The sequence below is a fragment of the Scomber japonicus genome, chromosome 17, assembly GCF_027409825.1.
Source record: "Scomber japonicus isolate fScoJap1 chromosome 17, fScoJap1.pri, whole genome shotgun sequence".
NCBI classification, from domain to species: Eukaryota; Metazoa; Chordata; class Actinopteri; order Scombriformes; family Scombridae; genus Scomber; species Scomber japonicus.
Window position 1 is genome coordinate 13,081,107 of NC_070594.1, and position 20,186 is coordinate 13,101,292.

The 20,186-nt window shown below is 41.5% G+C and overlaps 1 protein-coding gene across 1 annotated transcript; it reads right to left on the reverse strand.

Annotated features, from left to right (window-relative positions):
• Positions 1-5,020: 5,020 nt before the first annotated feature.
• On the reverse strand, positions 5,021-11,168 carry bmp2b (bone morphogenetic protein 2b). Its single transcript, XM_053336538.1, has 3 exons — positions 10,769-11,168; positions 9,460-9,827; positions 5,021-6,315 (listed from the first exon to the last, which is right to left on the reverse strand). The coding sequence occupies exons 2-3, from the start codon at positions 9,812-9,814 to the stop codon at positions 5,402-5,404; spliced, it is 1,269 nt and encodes a 422-aa protein (XP_053192513.1). The 5' UTR covers positions 9,815-9,827; positions 10,769-11,168; the 3' UTR covers positions 5,021-5,401.
• Positions 11,169-20,186: the final 9,018 nt, after the last annotated feature.

The following is a 20,186-nucleotide window of genomic DNA, read 5'->3' on the forward strand; positions in this document are numbered from 1 at the left end:
TAGACCACCAAGTGAGGCCCCAAACTCCATAACAGGTCTCCTTTCATAGCTGAGGATCAACTGATGCTTGGTGGACTTAGTTCCTGCCCAGGAGATCCTCAAGGTGCTCACATCCACAGTTTGATAGTATTATTAGGTTTAGTATTCTATAATCCTAAACTGTGAAGATGTGTACTTCAATCATAAAGAAGAACCTTATTTAGCCTCCTTATCGCCATTGCTACCAGGACACAGAGGGGAAGACAGTAGCTTTTGTGGTACCAGTTACAGTGTTGGTTGTTGCCATCTACTGGCTAAGGACAAATAAAAGGACATATTATCTCATTCAATTCTAACTGTATCTGGCCCACATAATTTGTTTACATACACATAAAGAGACTGCTTATACATCTTTATTCTTGTACTAGGTTACAAAAAGCATTTTAATGTTCAACAGCGAATTAAAAAGGAAAATATTTAAAATTAAATCATGCAGTCAGTTCTCATTTTAAGCCAAATATTTAGAATATTGTCTACCACAGATACCTGAGTAAAGTACTCAAGATCTAGACCATTTATATAAAGATACATGTGTTTGATGTGAGTTTGAATGTGTGCTAGTGTAATATTGTATTTCTTTGATGGTACTGTATATTACAAGCATAGGTCTACTATCTCTTATCAGACAAAACAGGATTTTGAGCTTTCTTTTCATTGCTAGTTCTGAATGATAACATCTACGATTTGAAGTTGTATGCGTGGTAATGCATGAGATTTACTGTGTCAGAGATTGACATTTATTTAACAGGCATGCTGGGGGATGTCATGTAGTTCCCTTTGATTGATCTCTTCACTTCCTGCTACAAAGATGGAGGCCGCTCCCGTAACCACAGTACCCCTTTCAAGCTCAGGGTGTAGGATACGCCCTTCGGCAAGGTTCCAGGATCAGTCGGGTTTACCCTTCCCCCCAAACTTAACTGTAACCATCAGAGGAGTAAACACGACACTGACCTTAGATCAGTGTCTAGAGGCAAATCCATCCTCAAGCCTGTTTTAGAAGCCCATATGTGGTCCATATGGAACTCTTTCCTGTATCCTCTGTGGAAATGTGTTAGTCCACAAAGTGCAAGGTACACATCCTGAAGTCCATTCTTATATGATCACAGAACAACAGTTAAAAATAAAAGGAAGGAATACTAATTATCTTATTAATTTACCAAAGTCTTCCATTATTTCTTTCACATGATATTCTGTAATAAAAAACAGTGAGAGAGACCAGGATAGGATAGATTTGTGCACACCATGTTAGGACATCATGAGACATGTGAGAGTTATTCATAGTCCTCTGATGAGAGATGAACAGCTCTGATGTTGCGAGGTCGTTTCTCCTGCTGCTGCCCCCCATTGTCCATCGATAAAAAGTGTCTGGCGTAAGGTCTTGTCCATCCTCTAAGGTTTCATTGCCTTGTTCTCTGGAGTATCATAATGGTAGACAGGCTTTTAACTCTGTACTGTGCAAGACTGTTCTGCTGTGTGTATAAGGCTATATAATGGTCTCTTCCATTGAGTCCCAGCCAGAGGTAATGACTTCAGCATGTCACTCCAGGCCAACTCCTCTGTGATTGCATGGATGATTAGCTCTTACAGTAATGGTAGTAGCAGAACATATTTCAGGAGCAAGTTAGCGATATTTTTTAGTAATGTTGCTGTCATTTCCTACATGTGTTTTGTAATGTGAATGTACTAATACATTTGATAAGTTAAAACGAGTGCATGTGTTGCACATGTGCTCACAGATAGACTTTAATTCATATGAGCTTGTACGTGCAGACATATGCACATGGAAGAATGAAAGGCTTAGATTGTATATATGTAAAGTACTATCATCCGTGCAGTGATTCTGGAAAAGTAATTTCCATATTTGCTCTGCTCCTGAATCTGTGGACGCCTGTCTGTTTGATGTGTTCAGAGCTGCAGCGCAGATGCCACAGTCTCAGCTATGCTGGACGTCATCTTACTGGCTGTTCTCGGAATACAGAAAAAACACCATGTGCACCACCTCTAAAATTAGTGTGTGCAGCACATGAAGGAGAAAAGTAAGAAAAGACTCTAAAGTGGCTGCTGTCTCTCTTCACTTCTCTACATTTTCGTGTCCCACCTTGGCACAGGGCCAGCTGAGATCTCCCATAGCGACTGAGCCCTCTGTTTCATCAAAGATACACGGCACGCCACATACTTTCCAATTCTGGGCCAGCCAGAAATCTGGAAATCTGATTTTATAACCCTTATGATTTGGGTTGTTTGGAGCTGCAGATAGTTTTGGTGTGGTTTGCTGTGCACTAAACAAAACGAATGAGCCCTGCCACGCTAGTAGGTCCCAGCTTCCAGTGTTATGCTCATCAGTTGTGTGGCTGCTCTGTTGTGTGTTTGTGCGTAAACAAAGACGGCGAAGGACACCTTTAACTGATTTACCAGATGTTCATGGAGAAGGAAGGGGAAAATCTGTTTTTGGAGAGTGACTTTGCAGAGGTCTGTGCAGCAGGTGAAGAGAATTTTGCCAAGAACACAGTTGTGCTTTTATAACTAAATCATAGAAGTCACACAGACTAAATTTTTAGCTCATTCTCATTCTTTCATGCCATAAAATAAATGGGTTTAGAATCCACGTTGTGCACACACAGTTCAAAAAGGATAGGGTCTGAATTGAAACCATGTACTCAGTCCCAATCAGTGGCTGACCACACTTGGAGCTACTTGTCCACAATGACATGATGAGCCTGGAAGTCAGTCAGTAATGGTGGAGATAATAGGTCCTTATTACTTTGACCCATGACCCCTGTTCTTAGTGAGAAGTTTAGGAGACGTCCCGGAGGAGCTGTCTGATACTAACAGTGGAGGAACAGTGACCAACTCACAGTCTAGCTGGAACCCAATTCAACTGGGATGGGGTGCAGGAGGGGAGTTTCAGGAGTGAGTGCTACCCATGTGTCACCCACCCTGGGAGCAGTATTTCCACCCAACCCAATGAAAGGTTTATGGACTTAAACTATAAAGGCAAACCACTAAATCTAACACTTTTTTAACACAAAGATTTTTCCCCCTCTCCTGATGTTACCCTTGAAACTCTTGGCTTAAACGTTTTTTGGGGTTAAGGTTTTTAGTGTTGATTTTTATCAAATGTTCATTAAGTGTGCCAGCGAAGTGACTTCCTCCTGAAGTCCATTAAAATTTTGCTGCTACTGGCAGAGGTATGTGCAGCCCATGTGCGGGGTTGTGGTATGGTGGGGTCCACAAAGGAGAAATGGACACCAGATGGGACCAAGGGGGGTGGAGATGCAAGGTAGAATAAAATAACACATGCAGAAGATTGAAACTGAAATGTGGTGGGAGGAGGGGGTGCATATGTGTGTTTGTGTGTGCATATTGGCAGGGTATAAAATAATTGGATAGTTGCATCATCTAAAGTAGACGGGTGATATACACCCTTGGAGGATAAGAATGGGTAAACAGACTTGATCTGAGGCACATGAAAAAAAAGTGACATTTCAATGTTTTTACTGCCTGTGAATAAAGTCTCACGGCTCCTTCTAAATGTTTTGATTTACATTTCCTATATAAGTAACAAGCGTATCTTTGTTCAATGCACATTTGTTTTTGAAGAGAAAAAGCCCACCAGGAAACCCTTGAATAGATGATTGAAAAAACAACCGCGTTGGTTTTCCATGCAAGCGTATGCATGTGTCTGAGATTGAAAACCAACATTCCACGGTCCCAAAGTGCGCTCACATAAAAAACATTCTATTTAGAGCATTTTGAGCTGCCTTGTGATCCCTCCAAACCCTTTCTAATGCAAACACAGCAGAAAACGCAGTCAGTCAAACTCCGCAAAACTCTCCCTCTCTGTTTCTCTTCCCTCTCTCATTATCTGATCTGCTATTGTGGCTGCACCATAAATTTTCATCTATGTCTTTCTGGAGACGTTCTAGTCATTTCAGTTTGGTCTTAGAAATTACATTGTTTCCATCGAAAACATTGCTGTATGAAGATATTGACACAGGTGCTCCCGCTTCAAACTGTCTTACTGCAACATATGATATGTTTTGTTTCTGCCAGCCAGCCATCCCCAATGTCTTAGTGAATAAAACATAACTGTTAAGCTTTTTTCGGTGTTAGTGTATGCTTTTGTTTGTGTTGCATGTCTTTATCTGCTGCTGCTGAGCCGTTTTGTGAAACATTCCAACTGATTTCCAACTTGGGATTTTTTTTTTTTTTTTTTTTTGTGCCGAAACACATCAGAGCCTTATGACTCAGAGACGACAAAGGAAGGCCGCCAAACTCTGTAAGTGGGGAAGAATCTGTCTGAGCATGTGCAGTATGTGGACAGGTGCAGGGATGTGTTTGTTTATCTTCATTAATTAAAGTGCCAGTAGGCTCTTTTCTTGCTGTGGGCCTGTTGGTGTGTCTGTCTGGCACAGTTTGCAATCTTTCAGTCTCATAACTCACTCTAAATAAACTTTCCTCAAAAGCCCTGCAACAGTATAACATCAGTGAGCTTAGAGTTAATTTTTTTTCACCTGTTAATGTAGGTTAGCAACAGAAACAAATAGGAACTTGCTTTTAGAAAAGCCTTCCCATGGATCTCTGCAGTGATATGTAATGCATGAAAACATGCTCTGGTGTTTTTCTATTCCTCCCATGGGAGTAAATCACATTTGTGGGCTTGTAACTTGTCACTCCCGTCCTGTGACCCTACACCCTACTGCAGTTCATTACACCAGTGGCACCCTGACCCGGCCCTGTCACTTTCCACTCCACGCCTCTATTGTTGTTAGTTTCCAATTACATTGACAAAACGGTTCAATGCTTGGTTTGCAATCAGTGTGAGAGTGTGACCTTCTTGTCATGTGTTATATTTTTTTTCAGCTAATTTCTGTCAGATTTTGAAACTCTGTTATTCAAGTATACTCAGCAATGCATGTTGTCCCCTGACACAGATCCATCAACAGGGGCTGGTGTTCACTGTAGCTGATCTTGGAAAATTGGAGTGACCACGTTTTCTCACGATAAATACACAATATTTATTTACAATAAAGTGGTTATAATAGAAATAAATACAAAATAAAAATCTGAAAAATTATACTTCATGTGGTATTGCACCCATTTCGAAATGTACATCAGAGATACATTTTCAAAACCAGTAAAGGAATATTCCTCTGATTAAAATATTTATTTTTCCCAATTTTAAGTAGACATAAATATATTCATATATATATTTTTCTTCTTGCACAATAACTCTGTTTTGTGTTTCTTTCATATAAATAAACGTCTTCATTGGGAAACCGGGTGTCCATAATAACCTCTGATGTCTCTTTCAGTCTTTCTTTGCCCACTCTCACTTTCTATCCATACCACTGTCCGTTTCTCACCGGCAGCCACATCCCTCGACCACCATGTCCTGGTAGTTTTTAAGGATGACCTTCTCATATTCATCCAGGTAGAGCAGAGAGATGGGGCTGAGGTCAGTGGGCACACAACAGGCTCTGGGGATGTTTGAGTTGACTGAGTTGACCAGCGTCTGCACAATGGCATGATTGGTAGAATTGAGGTGGTCTGCTAGGGGGAACGGACATTCCCCGTGGCAGTAAAAGGCGTGGTAGCCAGGGGGTGCCACTATCCACTCGTTCCACCCCACATCGCTAAAGTCCACATACAGGGCATGTCTCTTGCAGCTGGCCTTATGCTGGTGCTTCCTGCGTTGTTTGCGGAGCGCCGCCTGACGCTTTTCCCGTGTGTGGAGCACTGAGTCCCCACGGCCATCATGGCCGTATGTTACCAGCAAGGGCCGAGCCTGAGGCCATGAGTCCTGGTCCTGGTGCAGGGATCGGCTCACCCTGACATGCCTACTTCTTCTCTTGGCATGGCCCCCATCGATTTCCCCCTCCTCTGGGTGGACCACCTCCACCACGAAGCCATGGTTGTGGCCTTTCCCAGAAGTCCACTGAGATACAGCTGGGCTGACGTCAAAGCTCTCCCATCGGCTCAAAGAGTCCTGCACTAGCCGAGTGTCCAGCAGACGAGCCAGAGGATCTCCACCATGAGCTGCAGGAACCCCAAACATCTCATAAATGTTGATACGATGGGATCCACCAGCAATAGTACTATTACTAGTGCTGCTGTTTCTGGAATTGTTGTTGGGGGATGTAGCTCCCATAACCTGATCCCTGTAGATACGTAGCTCTGCAGACGTGATGAGCTCATCTTCAGGGATAGAAGTGAGGTTGAAGTAGAACTGCTGGGTCGTTTTGCCTTTAAGGCTGGCCAGGGCCTCCATAGACTCTACGAGAGATAGCACAGAGACAAACATAGTGTAAGATAATGGGGATATGGAACAGAGAGTTAAGGCATGGTACAAGAATGAGAAACAACATCTGTGATTAAAGCCTAGTTGGCTTCATGGATCCACTGTGAGCAGGGAAACACTGGCCAAGGATGGTTTCTCACACTGTTTCTTTTGCTCTCTCCCTGTGCACAACTTGCAGCCTTCTTTCTTTGCAGCCAGCCAAGCTGCCACGTGGTTAGAGTGAGTGGGTGTGGGCCATTGTCACACAGGCTTAACATACATCAAGACTTTGCATGTGGGACTCAGTTTAATCGCAGGGAAATTCTCACAGTGACGTAATGCCATCATTAGTGTCATGTTCATAAATTTACCTGATTAAATGTCAGAAGATGAAAGCAGTGCGCTTCCATCCGTTGATAAGATCAAATAGCACATTTGCCTGCTGCACACAATTCCCACTAATAGTCCACATGAAAAAAAGTTGTACCATATCTTGATGTATTGTCAAATCTAAGTTTTTATAGAGCAACATTGAAATCAATATGGAGTCAATTGGATGAACACCAACGCAAATGCCAGCACTATTAACCTTTGCAGGACTTGCTAGCTCTTAAATATCATCCATTGTTAAATGTTTAACTGTGAATAATACTTCAAGAGAGAAGATGTAGGATACTGTTCATCTACATTCAGGAGAGAATCTATAGACCCCAAACAGTAAGTTAGGTATAGTATGTTGATATTTTAGTATTAAAATGGGCTAACAGATCTGAGCCTGGAAATGCCATCTTCTGAAAGTGCATTTTAAGACACCAGTTATAACTGTCCTGAGTCATATAAAAGTCATATATACAGTATATACTTTGGCTCATTGGTATTTCCCTCTTTAGTGTACAGTAAATGACAGAAATCTAAGTAAAAGCTGCAATTTTCTTTGATGCAGTCCCGCTTTGAACTCTTACTTTATGAAGATCATAGATGATATACACTTTTTAATCTGTTTGGTGTGGTAAAATAAACACAAACTTTGAACTCTGTGCTTTTTCAAAGGAGGCATTTAGGAAATTCCACCATCTCATCCTAAACCTCCCTCCAGAGGCACAAAGACCTCAATTAGGCCTATCACTCCTTATTTGATGTGGGAAAGCCCCCTGATTCTCTTTCCCTCTCCTCTGTCCCCAATCCCTCTCTTTCTCTCCTTCCTCAGCTCCCAAATCCCCTTCTCCCTCTGTTCTCTTAGTCCCAAATCCTCTTTTCTTTCGGTCTCCCTCTCTGTCACTTTTCCTTTGTTTTTTTCTGCTGCAACGTTTTTCACTCTCTCCCTGTCTCTTCTCAGAGGAACGGCTGTGTGAACAAGTTGAGGCTTGTCAAAAAAGTGTGAACCACAGATATGAGTGTATCAACATTCCTAATTTCTTTTTGCGCTGCATGCCAAAACAAAAGATAAAGGCTAATGTTGGGTCATTCATCACGGACCTGTCTCTGGCAGCCACTTCCTGTGTAATGGTGGAAATGTTCTATTTGGCATGGAAAATGGTTATTTTTGAAAACTGATAGCGGTGAAACTAATTATCCCAGTGAAATTAATATCAGCATCAGATGTGATGAATGATTAGAGCTGTTTGCTTTGATGTGCTGCACTTACATCTGTAGATACATGGTTATTATACGGAGTAGCCATTATTTCCACGTCTCTTAACATTGGAAGACTAACAACCCTGCAGCTCTGTTAGCATAGGATGAAAGAGCCAGGGGAGCGTATGTAAACACAGTGAACACATTCGTAATGGCTGGTGGTGTCAAGGTGTGTGCTGGCCTGGTGCAGAGGTTTCCAGTAGTGGGCTGGGAGCAGTCACTCAGCCTGGCTGCTCAGGTCGGGGTTGTTTGTAGTGTGTCAGAGTAGCCACTGGGTGTCATTGCACTAGGCCCCTGGAGAGCACCCAAGCAACCACCCCTCTGACTCACCCCTGATGGAAACTTCCCCACTGAAACACTTAGGACTCTGTATAAGGACTATGTGTAGAGCCCCTATGGACTCAGTAACTGGTATGTTGTAAAAACTGCATCATGAACCACAGGAAATCGAATGGTAGATACACATTGGCTGTATGTTTGACAGTAAAAGTTGCAATCCTTTTTTTATCACACATAAATCATTTGAATATTACGACCAGGTGCATCATTCTGCTGCTCACCAGATAAACTTAATATATAAATAAAGCATTAGTTATGTTTTAATTCCACCTGTTGAGTTATTTTAAACAGTTTAAAGTAGCCACTTCAGCAGTAACATTGTATAAACACTTTCTGAATTACTGGTGAACTAATGCTCTTTCTCCAGGGTCTATGAACCCTCAGTGTGTGAGCCTTATTCATCTGAGCAGCATATGTTGCTGGGGAAGTAACATGGAATTGAACTGAAACACTGAATTCAACAATCAGCGCGTAGCCAGCATATAAACTAAGTGAGCAATTATGGTGTTATTGGAACGTGCGTAATGGCGCAAAGCGCGGAGAGAGGGGGTGATTTGGAGAGAATAAGGCGCACAACCGCCCCCCTCCCCTTGACCAAGGACAATTTCAGTCCTGTTAGAAATGACTCAGAATTCAGTCTGACACAATGACTTTGTCATAATGCGTGTTAGTATAATGTCATGTCGTGTGTTATTGAAGTGATGACTATCACCTGCGCAGAGGCACACCGCCCTTTATCCCGCTCCTGTGGTGCGTGTCTGGAAAAACTGTTTTCAGAGTCCACGCAAACACCATCAATTATTAAGAAACAAATTACCCCAGGGATACCACAGCCTCTTGAAGTTTTTGAAGCTCGTGACAGCTGCGCCAGGGGAATGTTTGGTTAAAGGTTGCATCACTACATATATGGGAGTTAATTTAAGTGTGCATGAGATGTCTGTTTTTAAATCGGGTCAGTGAGTTTAGAGCCTATCCCCAAAACTTACTTAAGTGTTGCAAATAAATTGGACGCGTGTCACGTTTAAATGACTAACGCTCCATAAAACACTGAAGACTCTGAAGTTCAGTCTTGACACACTGAGTCATGTTTAAATATAGGTTTGGGTTGTCTGAGGGAGCCGAGGAGCTCTCCGGCTGACAGGTAAAGGTATGTCACTAATACATACCTTCATGGTGAAAGCTTCTAATCGTGTTGGCCTTGCTGGCGGCTCTCTCTGCGTGTTTCCCCATGCTCTTGGGCCGTTTAGTGCTGTGGTCTCCGTTTGCTGAGTGCATGCGGTAAAGGTCCACCATGTACTGCGGCACCACGGCTTGCTTGCTCGGGGTCGGCCTGCGCCTCAGTCCAAACATATTGAGAAGCCGAAGCTCAAACTCGTTGAGGAAGCTCTCCGACTGCTCTGGGGTCTGCTTCCCGGATTCGCTGTATTTCCTCCGGCCGACCTCGGGGATAAGTCCCGTAGCACCTTCCAGCAACACCTGAGCGAGCAGCAGTACCATGAGACAGCGGACCACGGCGACCATGATCAGTCAGTCCCTGTGGAGAAAGTTGGTGTCTGTCAATACACTGGCGCTGAGGTATTGACATGAGGTAGACACAGCAGGGGCTTCACTGCAGCATTCCCCAAACTGTGTGTGATCCCCCCATACAGTACAGGAATAATTGAAGGAGGGCAGGTTAAAAAGGGAAGACACCTCTTCACTTTGAAGCAGAACAAAAAAGGGGGCTGTGAATAACAACCCTGCCGGCTATAAAGCGCGTCTATCTCAAACAGAAGATTGATCTTAACATGAGCTGAAACATGAAGATATCAAGGTGAGGAAGTTATGAAAGAGACGAACAAAAAAGGGAGAATGACACTGGAAAGAAGAATCAAAGAAAGTTGCGGGGGAGACTGCAGACATAAAGTCTCCAATTAGAAGAGATAAGAAATCATGTTTAGTGAAGTGATATATGAAAAGAGAAGAAATGGAAGTGAGCGTAGCCCGAAAGATCACAAGAAGCATGAAAGAATGTCAGAAAAAAAGTTAGAATACACAGCCCAGGAGAGGCATTCAGACGGTGCTACAAGCGTCTATTTGCAGAGGCTTTGACGGTCATGTATAATCATAAGGGATAGAGTTACTTCAAGAGGCTTGCAGGTGTTAGATCTGACGTGCGTACCAGGGCCAGATGTAGCCCGAGACAAGACATCAAAAACATCAAAAACTAAATATCATCTGAGTAACACTTCCTCTAAAGAAACAACGTTTACCGTATTTCTCTTTTCACTGTGTTTTCCCCGAGGTTCAAAATGGGAACGCTTTAACTTTTACGCACACACCCTATAAGCATATATAATGGAAGATCTGACGATTCTCAGTTGTAAAGTACACTTTTCTCCATGAAGCAACTCATCATATGCCTGCTGATATCATTACGTTTTCATTTCTAGTGACATCTTAAACAGTTTTAAAAATACATCACTCTTACTTTACCTGACGAGGAAGCGCTGTGTCCGGTCGTCGTTCCACCTTTGGGCTCCGATAAATTCCACATTAATTCGTGTTTAATCCACGCTGCTTCTCCTTGGGGGACCAAAGACAGCCCATGCCCTTCTCCGATCGACTCTCGCACATATTCTCACCAGCTGCAATTCGGGTTAGGTCTTACGGAAAGAAAAAAAAATATGTTAAGTCTATGAGGAAGCGGGTTCGCGTAGGCAGGACCGATCTAAGTATAAAGCATCTTGGTGGAACATCTTCAAAAGAGAGCAGTTGTCTGAGACAAAAGTTGAGCGGAGCTGGCTTTTGGAGAGGTAAGCGCACTGAAGTGTCGCTCCTAGACTCTGCAAGTTGGGGAGCGCGTCGCCTCTCCTCTGTGCGCCACAGCGTAGTGGTTCAATTGATTGGTGCCTTCTCTTCCCCCAGCGACTCCTTTTGTCATACAGTGATGTCACCAAGGGGCTGTCAATCATTTGTCCTATACAAAGCACCTCCTGCGGACTTCTAACCCCGAGGCTCCAAACTTTTTCATGTCTAGAATGATGTCAAATAAACACACATTAGAGCCATGGACCCTTTCGATAAGATTTTGCCACTGAGACCCCCAGGGAGATTTTTTTTTTTCTAATGACTTTAGGGTCAGAAGAGTGAACCCTGTTAGAATATCTATTTTATACAGCCTCCAAATTGAACGAAATCCAATTAGTTGTAAATTAAAGTGAAATTAAATTATTCCTCAACATGCTATGACAGTGCCCCACACTCCCCCATTGACACTGGCTTGCCTTCAAAACGATTTGAGTACCATCAGCATGTATAAAAAATATATCCATCTTACATCCAACTCTTTTTCAATTGCGTCTTTACATTCTCTGGAAATTCACATCATAAAAATAGTCATAAAGTCAACATTAAAACCATACTGTTGCTTCGTTGTGTGTTTTTGGGTGATTTTCCATACATAGGAATAGCAGCTGCCTATTTGCGCAATGTTTTTAAATAACATCAGAATGGGTTGTTACAGTCCTTAGGTGGTGGTAGGATTCTCATGAATTTGACACAGAGCAAAAACATGTCAGCTCTCTGATGTCTCATGAACAGATAATTGATCAAGGTGTTAATAGCTGGATCAAACATGTTTAGCTTTTGGATTAAGGCTAATGGATAATGGCATCACAGTGTGTTGCTTTTGTGGTTTAAAGGATTAGTCCTTGCTGTGGGACTATCACATCCTCCTGCTGTACTTCAGTGTGTGTGTGTGTGTATGTGTGTGTGTGTGTGTGCGTGTGTGTTCTTGCATGCAGGTACATGTCCAGTACATATGTGTCTGACACCAGAGCTGATTTATACATGCTTCCTCCTGGATGAATCTTTTTATTTCAGTCCAATTCACAGCAGTTTATCAATATATCAGTGGTAGAATTTGGCTGCACACGTTGCCGTCTCATATCAACAATACTCTGCTGGTTGTGTGTGAGCCAAATGAGACAGGAGAAATCCCATCAGTTCCTCAAGAAAATAATAATCTTTCACATAGTTTAGGTAATACTTCACATTTTGAAACTTCCTGCTTTGGAGCAATATAAATTATGTATATCCTCATTTTCTTAATGTACGTCAAATGTTATTCATTGCCATTTATGTTCCATGGCTCATCTAGATTTTGGAGAGAAAACCTGGTAGGTTTGTACAGTACATGCTGGTAGTGGCAAAGAGGGGTGAGACCTTCTTTGCTGCATTGTTTTTAGCCTGTGGGGTGTAGTCAACATCATTAATGTTTGGGGCATCTCCATATGAAAAGCCCCCATTGATACCCTCTAGTGAGTTCCATTAGGTGATGATGGTGGGGCCGGCGGCTGTGTTTAGGCCAAAGCACCAGGTCTGTTTTCTTCCAAGAGATGGCGATAGATTAAATCCCACAGAGATCACAAGATATCTTTGTCTACTTTCAGGACAATAACATTTTATGAGGGATAATCCCAGATCATCCACTTAACAATTAAAATTCAGAGAGGCCCATGGGTGCATGCCGCTACCTTCCCCTAGCTGGATCCAAGCATTTTTGATTTGATTCTCTCATCTATGCATCTTTTACTGTCCTGTAGTTCTTTTCATTTAATCGCCAAAATCACTTACAGGTCTCGTACGGTGGCAGCATTAACTCTTTTTGCAGTTAATTTATTATATTTCAGTTGATTCATTCATTCATGAAATCAATGTATAGGATAACATGTTAATTATTTCATAATGCATAGATTTCCTCTATTATTGTGTTAATCTGTTGGCAGTGATTGGGTCTCTGCTGTTGCCAAAACACCACTTGGTGAACCTAGTGCTCTAAATCCAAGCCCAGGTAAAAGCTGCTCGGCATTTAGATGCTTTAGATTGGGGGATAAGGCCTCACACAGTAAGCTGTGAGTATCTTTAATTACCCGAGTGAGAGGATTAGAAAGAGAGGGCTTTATCTGATGCTTTCTCTCTCTCTCTCTCTCTCTTTCTGTCTGTATAAGTGTGTGTGGTTTGAATGAGTGGGCAAGTAAAGGTGCGTCCGTGCGTGTGTTTATGTGTGTGTGTGTGTGTGTGTGTGTGTGTGTATGCGTGTGTGTGTGTGTGTGTGTGTGTGTGTGCGTGCACGCGTGTATATTGGCACAGCTTGTGTCAGGCCAGCACCGAGGAATGTATCTAGCCAAGGCTGTTGAGGGACTTGATCAGTGATGCCCAGAGTGGTTTGAGAAGATCATGCAGCTCTGTGGGGTTTCTAAGTCTGATATTGTGTATATCATTGTTTTGAGCCAGATACATCACGCTTATCTAATCTCTGCCACTGATCCAATTACATGCTGATTGAAAGGACAACATTACAGAGCAAAAACCTGGCAGCCAGAGAGGGCAGGTAGAGATATCCTATCTGAGACACAAATGAACGACCTGCTGAGGAGGGCTCTGAGAGGTTAAACTGTGACTCAGCCAGACAGCATTAAACCTGCATGGCCACCAACATCACTAGCGCCATTATTTCCTTCCAGCTTGTATTTGTTTGTACTTGATAGCAGTAAATAATCCCTGAAAGTTACAACATAAAAGGTCAGGAGAGAGGAGCTCCAACATGGATCTCCACTGTGCTATAACACTACTCTTTCTACTCTTTCCATAAGCTGAGTGGTTTATAAACTTTTTTTTTCTGACAATATTTCTAGATGTTCTATTGACCTATGGCTTAAAGGAAAAGGAAACATAATTCAAGTGAAATATGCAGTTTTGTCAAAACAAGCTCATGTATAGACTTTCCCACACTTATGTTGAGTTCTTATGTAAAATTAAATTCCAAAACATTTTTATACATTAGACTCATTTTTATGGTGGTGTTGGGGTTGAACAGATACTGTTGCAATAAAAAAGGTCTTCACTATACACACAAACTTGATAAACAAACAAGTAATCTTTCTTCAAAAGTAGCATTTAAGTTCTTAGGCCACAGGAAAGATTACAGAGAGGCAATCCAACGGAGGATTTTCAGCTGGCAAGAGCTTATGTTTTGTGATTCCTTGGCGATCCATTTAGGATCTCCCATGACCCGCAGGTGGGTCGTGACCCTGACTTTGAAAACAATGCATTAGAGCATCTGTACATCATCATAACAATCATTTAGCTGTAGATGGTTGTTATCAGCTTAAACTAGAGTTCTTGGAAATCCTTTTGTCCGAGCAGTAAGGACTGATACGACCTGAGGCCTCCAGTCTATGCTTAGGAACAACACAACACCCTCTGTCATGAACCCCCCCCCCCCCCCACTCTGTACCATCTCTGTTCCGTCTTTATGTCTCTTTTTTAAGTTGGTGTCTCAGTTTTGTATCATCAAACACACACAGACCTTAATCCTAGTGTATCATTTATTTTTCTAACCATTTGAAAGTCAGATTTCTTCTTTGGTAGTTTCCATTTACCCGTCACATTTGGGGAAATCATCTTCAGTAATGAGAGGAAAACCAAAATGATAATATACAGCAAACCACCATCATTGCCATGTACTTTTGTTTTGGCTAATAGATGTATCTTTTATTTGTAAGGAAACCCCCGTAAGGGAGAACAATGCGTAATACATAACATTTATAACAAAAGTATAATGAATCTATTCAAGGGGGATATTTGAGGTTATTTGAGAGAGATTAGGATAGAATGTGTTTTGTTATTTTAATACGTATCCTGAGGAAGAGAAGACATGGTTTATTGTCCTCTGCTCACCAGGGTCCTGTACATGCTCATTTCTCTGCATGCCACAGTATGTGCTTCGGGTGTGTGTATGTGTGAGTGTATCTGTGTGCGCATGTTATGCTGGATATGGATGGTGCGGCCTTCTCTTGTCATCACGTACATTCCAGGAGTCAGGGGGCAGACGAAGCCCTGAGATGACACTGCAGATCCAACTATTAGCCTTTCACCTGCTGTTAACAGCAACTTGGCTAGACACAGGGCATGCATTCCTCTGCCTTGAGCCAGATGTAGTCTTAACACACTTTAACATGCCTACAAGGAGATCATCTTCAGAGATGGTGCTTGAAACCATGGAACAATTTGTTGCTGTGACTTACCTCTAATTCAACGGGTGAGCAAAGCTGTCTTTTTAATTTGGAAACCAATAAAAACTTCATCAATCCACATGTGTTTGACAGGAGAAGCACGACTGCTGGGCTATGCCGAACACGTGCATGTGGTGCATGAAAGAGATTGTGGGGAAATGGGACACATTTCATATAGGTTGGTCCTAAAATGGAAACCCACCAAGGTCAGAGACAGCCAGCTAGAAAGCCAGAGTCAATATTTATGGATACTGAACATGTGGCACACTTCTCTACCCACTAATTTGAGCAACAAGTCCACCTCCAGATTATATGGCCTCTCAGAGATCACAAGAGAGGGTCCAAACCTTGCTTGGTTGTTTCAAATATTGAGAAGCACGTTGAGGTTGGTCGTTGACTACAAGCTGTGCATAATTTGGCAAATTGGCACACTGTTTATTTGTTTGTGTTTTAATTTCCTGTGAAACAGGGAACAAGGGAGCTTTGATCAGACAGTTAGGGTTAGTCCTTTATTGAGATCTGGAGTCTGTAATCATCAGTATCATTGGTATATATCTCATTGTATCATATTGTTTGGTTTTTGTTAAAAACACATAGGAATTCCATATTTATAGGCTTAAACCATTAATTTAATTAAATCACGTGTCATATCAGAAACTTGCACATACTGACTTTTAATTAAAAGTCACATTTCCTCTGAAGTCAGAAGCCTGCCCTTATTACTTGTTTCACATATATTTAACAATGTAAAAACTGTTTGATGCCCTCTGCCTTAACTATACAAAAGTAATAACACCACGCAGCTATAAAATCAGTATTCCACTACGAAACATTTAGCTATACGGACCTCACGCTTTAACAACTTACAATAGGAATCATATAAACACATGCTCCATTTAGCGAACTAGTTGGGATGAGAGGCAGTTACTTCCATTTTAGATAGAGAGAGGGAGAGAGAGAAAGAGAGAGAGACACACACATAAATATAGGGATCTGCCCTTTGAATGCAGCTCCACTCATAAAGACACCACGCGTCACTCAATTATACGTCTGCATGATTAGAAGCTTGGGCTACGTAAACAGTCAGCGTCAAGATTTACATTTTACCACTTAAGCACAAGCAGCTGTTTACAGGCCAAGGAAGGAAGGAAAACACTTAGCAAGTATCTATACATGAGAGGGGACTGGAAGTTGTCATGTCTCCAGCAAAGATGGTTTCAATTAATAGTTGTTTATATAGATCTTCTGCAACACTTAGTTGGAACAGTTGATTGCTTTTTGTACTCTTAATGCCTCTGTTCCTGGATTTTAAACATGTTAATGCGTATGCTGCTAAATTAAGCTACTGAGTGAAATGAAGCTGGTTTCCATGCAATTGCAGGTCCTTCAAAGGTTCAGGAAACCAAAAAGACAAATAGAAACATCCTGATAGAAGTGTTGTGACCTTCACAGGCACAAACACAAACTGACAGCATTTTCAATCACTCGCTGAACAAGATGAAAGGGCAACACACTTCATATATTTCATCTGCAGTGTCAGGCCATAAGCAATAACATGCATCGTAGCTTCATATGTTCTTCACTTTCACAAAAACCATTTCAAGCACACAAGATGAGATTAGACTATTGCATGGCGTGAGAAATTGCTTAAAATCTGTGGGGTTTTATCAGCGAGGTTGATGTCATGCTTGAGATACTGAGAAGGTTAGACAAAGCTGAGCATCTTATATCAAGCTGAACAAGGCCAGAATATGAGCATTGTTGTAAGTAACTGTTCACAATGACATTAAACACCAAAAGCTATGAAGAGATTTCTTTATATGTTGATTATATGTGGTAGGGGAACACGTCATTACTTCAGATGTTTTTACATTTTTGAATGTTATCTGTATTTATAGAAGCTAAAACCTAGTACAACCAATTGGCTACAAAAATAGCAATAAAATACATGACTTAACAATGGGAAAGTTTTGTTTGATTGCTCAAGCTGCTTTTATCAGTATTTTTATATTAACAATGGAAAATTACTATGTGTAATGTGAAAAATTCCTTGTGGTGAAACTACAGAGAACTATCACTTAACTCTGCAGTTTCCTCCTCCACTCCATGAGCATTTTAGCATCTTTAAGCTAACTGTTTTGGCTGTATAGTCTACAACTTTACCATTTTGGTTCACTCTCACTGCTCTCATCAGTGTCATTTTCAGATGCGGCAGGCAGCTGTCTTCCAAACCAAAAAGAATTACATTTGAACGTGACCAGAAACAGAAACTCCAAATGAATGCTAACGTAACTTTTTCATATCAAAAGGTTATATGTCAATGTTGTGTTTACAGCTTGTTTACACTGCCCCTAAGTGGCAAAAAATATTTTAATGGTGGTTCAAAGGTGATGTGATGTGAAGGGAAGCAGCTTCTGTTGACAGCTAAGCTATACCACTGGTGTTAGCTATACCACTGGTGTTAGCAACCTTATAGAGAAGAAAATGACATGTTGTGACATGTTGGCTATGCTGATGCTAATGAGTAAGTGCAACTTTTTTTCTTCAATACTGTATTTTTATTTTAAAGAGAGGTGATAGTGTCATCTTGGACATAGAAGATTAGCTAGTTTTTATCCATTCTCAGTTACAAGCTGTGCAAACAAATGTACTAATCTACTGCATTAATCTGTTTTCTTCATGTTGACTTAAACATCTACACTGTTCTAGTTGTAGCACTGTACATTGCAGCTGTGGTTAATTTATGCACAATATATACAGCTCCAGCTAAATGCAAACACTGGCTTTCACATGGTTGAAGCTAGTCCGGAACAAACCCATTTCATTGTCAAATTTCATTATCATGGTGTCGTGCTGAGTCTGATCCCAGCCGTTCAGCCTGGAGGGAGCAGAGCAGCAGGGTTGTCTGACTAGTTGTCTAGTAGGCTATAGGGAGGACCTGATTGTACTCTGGCATCCACAGAATGACATTATAGCTGTGTGGTTTCATGATAATAATAATCTTCAGAGCAGCTGTATAAACATTTAACTGACATCCACTCCCTCGGCATGCAGTATGTATCTTTAACTTCAACTAGGGCCAGTCTGATGCAACTATTCATATCTCCGCCCATCTCTCTTTCTCTCCTTCTCTCGCTCTCTGTCTGCTTGGGTTACACGATCCTTGTTAGTATTTGCTGTAAATGTCAATGGAAAACGAATGTTCACATCACATTAAGCTTTCAACATTTGAAAGAAAAGCACATCATGTTACAAGCACAAGCTTAGCGGGATGATTTACCGCATGTGCTCACACAGAGCTGCGACAGTTGTCTTGTTTCATTCACTTTGAAAAACTGGGAAACAGTTTTCAAAAATTTGGGACTCAACAGAGGCCAATAAATTCAGACAAACCCTCACTCTGGCCCCTCACAATGTAGCATATTTCCTGGTACCATTTGTCTTAATTCGTGGCAGTTTGTGTAAATATTTATGTCACTAAACTAACTGTTCTGTATACAGTAAGCCCCCCAATCTTCCCTGGAATGTGATTTAATTGGCGGTTTCCTCTGTTTATCCTGTTTCATACGGTTATGGGCGAGCTTACAGTAATGAATAATCAGGTAGATAAAATGTGGCCTTAAATTAAATGTCCCCCTTAAAGGAAATCAAATGAAGGTTAATACCCATTTCATGCCCCCTGTCTGTAATTCACATTCTCTCATCACATGCCAGATTACCATTATGTGTCATTTGTAATACAATAAACAGACTCCAGATGGCTTGGATTCTCTTGAATATACACAGAGCAACAGAAGCTATGGGGAGAGCTGCTGTATTTTAGCGTGTAGTCATGCCTAAGACAGCCAGGCCAGCTCTCTTTCAGTGGCCGGCATATCCTGAAAGCGTGCTTGCTCATAATAAGACGAGGAAATGAGAACAATTAAAAAAAGTTCACGGTTTAAAGACAAGTGTGTGTTTTGTCAGTTTCAATAAGAAGAGATGAGCTAAGCTTGGACAAATGCAACCATATTGAGTTTTTTTTTTCTGCACTGCTCCTTGATGTCTGTCCTTATCAGGCTGGCAGCATAGTGAGCTGTATCAATGTAGTTTCCTTATTCCTCACACATCTTTGACATTATGCAGCCGAGCAGGGAATGCAAATGGAAGGCAAGAAAATAGAATTTCTGATCTCACTATTCATCTTGGCTCTTGCCTTGTCATTTCACACTGTGCTTTTAAATCCATATTGTGGCGTTTTGCCACGGCACAACAAACAGACGTGCCTGAAGGCTGGTTCTTTTCCAAAACCCACTAAAAACATATGCATGACATATGAGATGTCAGCGGCCGACTTACCTAAACACCTCTGTTATGATGGCTATCTCACATCCGACAATGATTTATCTGTGGTTATTTGGCCTCTCTGTATTTGGGGCAGGGGACAAGGAAAAGACCACTCGTTTGGTTTATGCATGGATCATTGAGGAACAGTGGGCCTCTTGTCAGTATGTCGAATTTTACTCCAGAATGAAACATTCTATTTTTCTAACCTGGTTAAATAATCACATTACCTAAGACTCCATAAAGTGGAACAAACAGTAGCATATAACCCGGACTTTCTTTTTATGTGCCTTGAGTGACAGATTGGCTTTCATCAAAGAGGCAAGCAAAGAAGTTATATAGTCATTTTGCTATGCTAAGAATACTAAATTGATCCTCATATGCAGAACATCTGGTGAAAAGCAATTTCCACCCAAGTGTTTTAGTATTTCCTCCTAATTAATTTCACATGTACATGACAAGAGTGAGCGGCCTCCCTGAACCAAGGCACAAAAGCCAGCTTTGTTTCACTA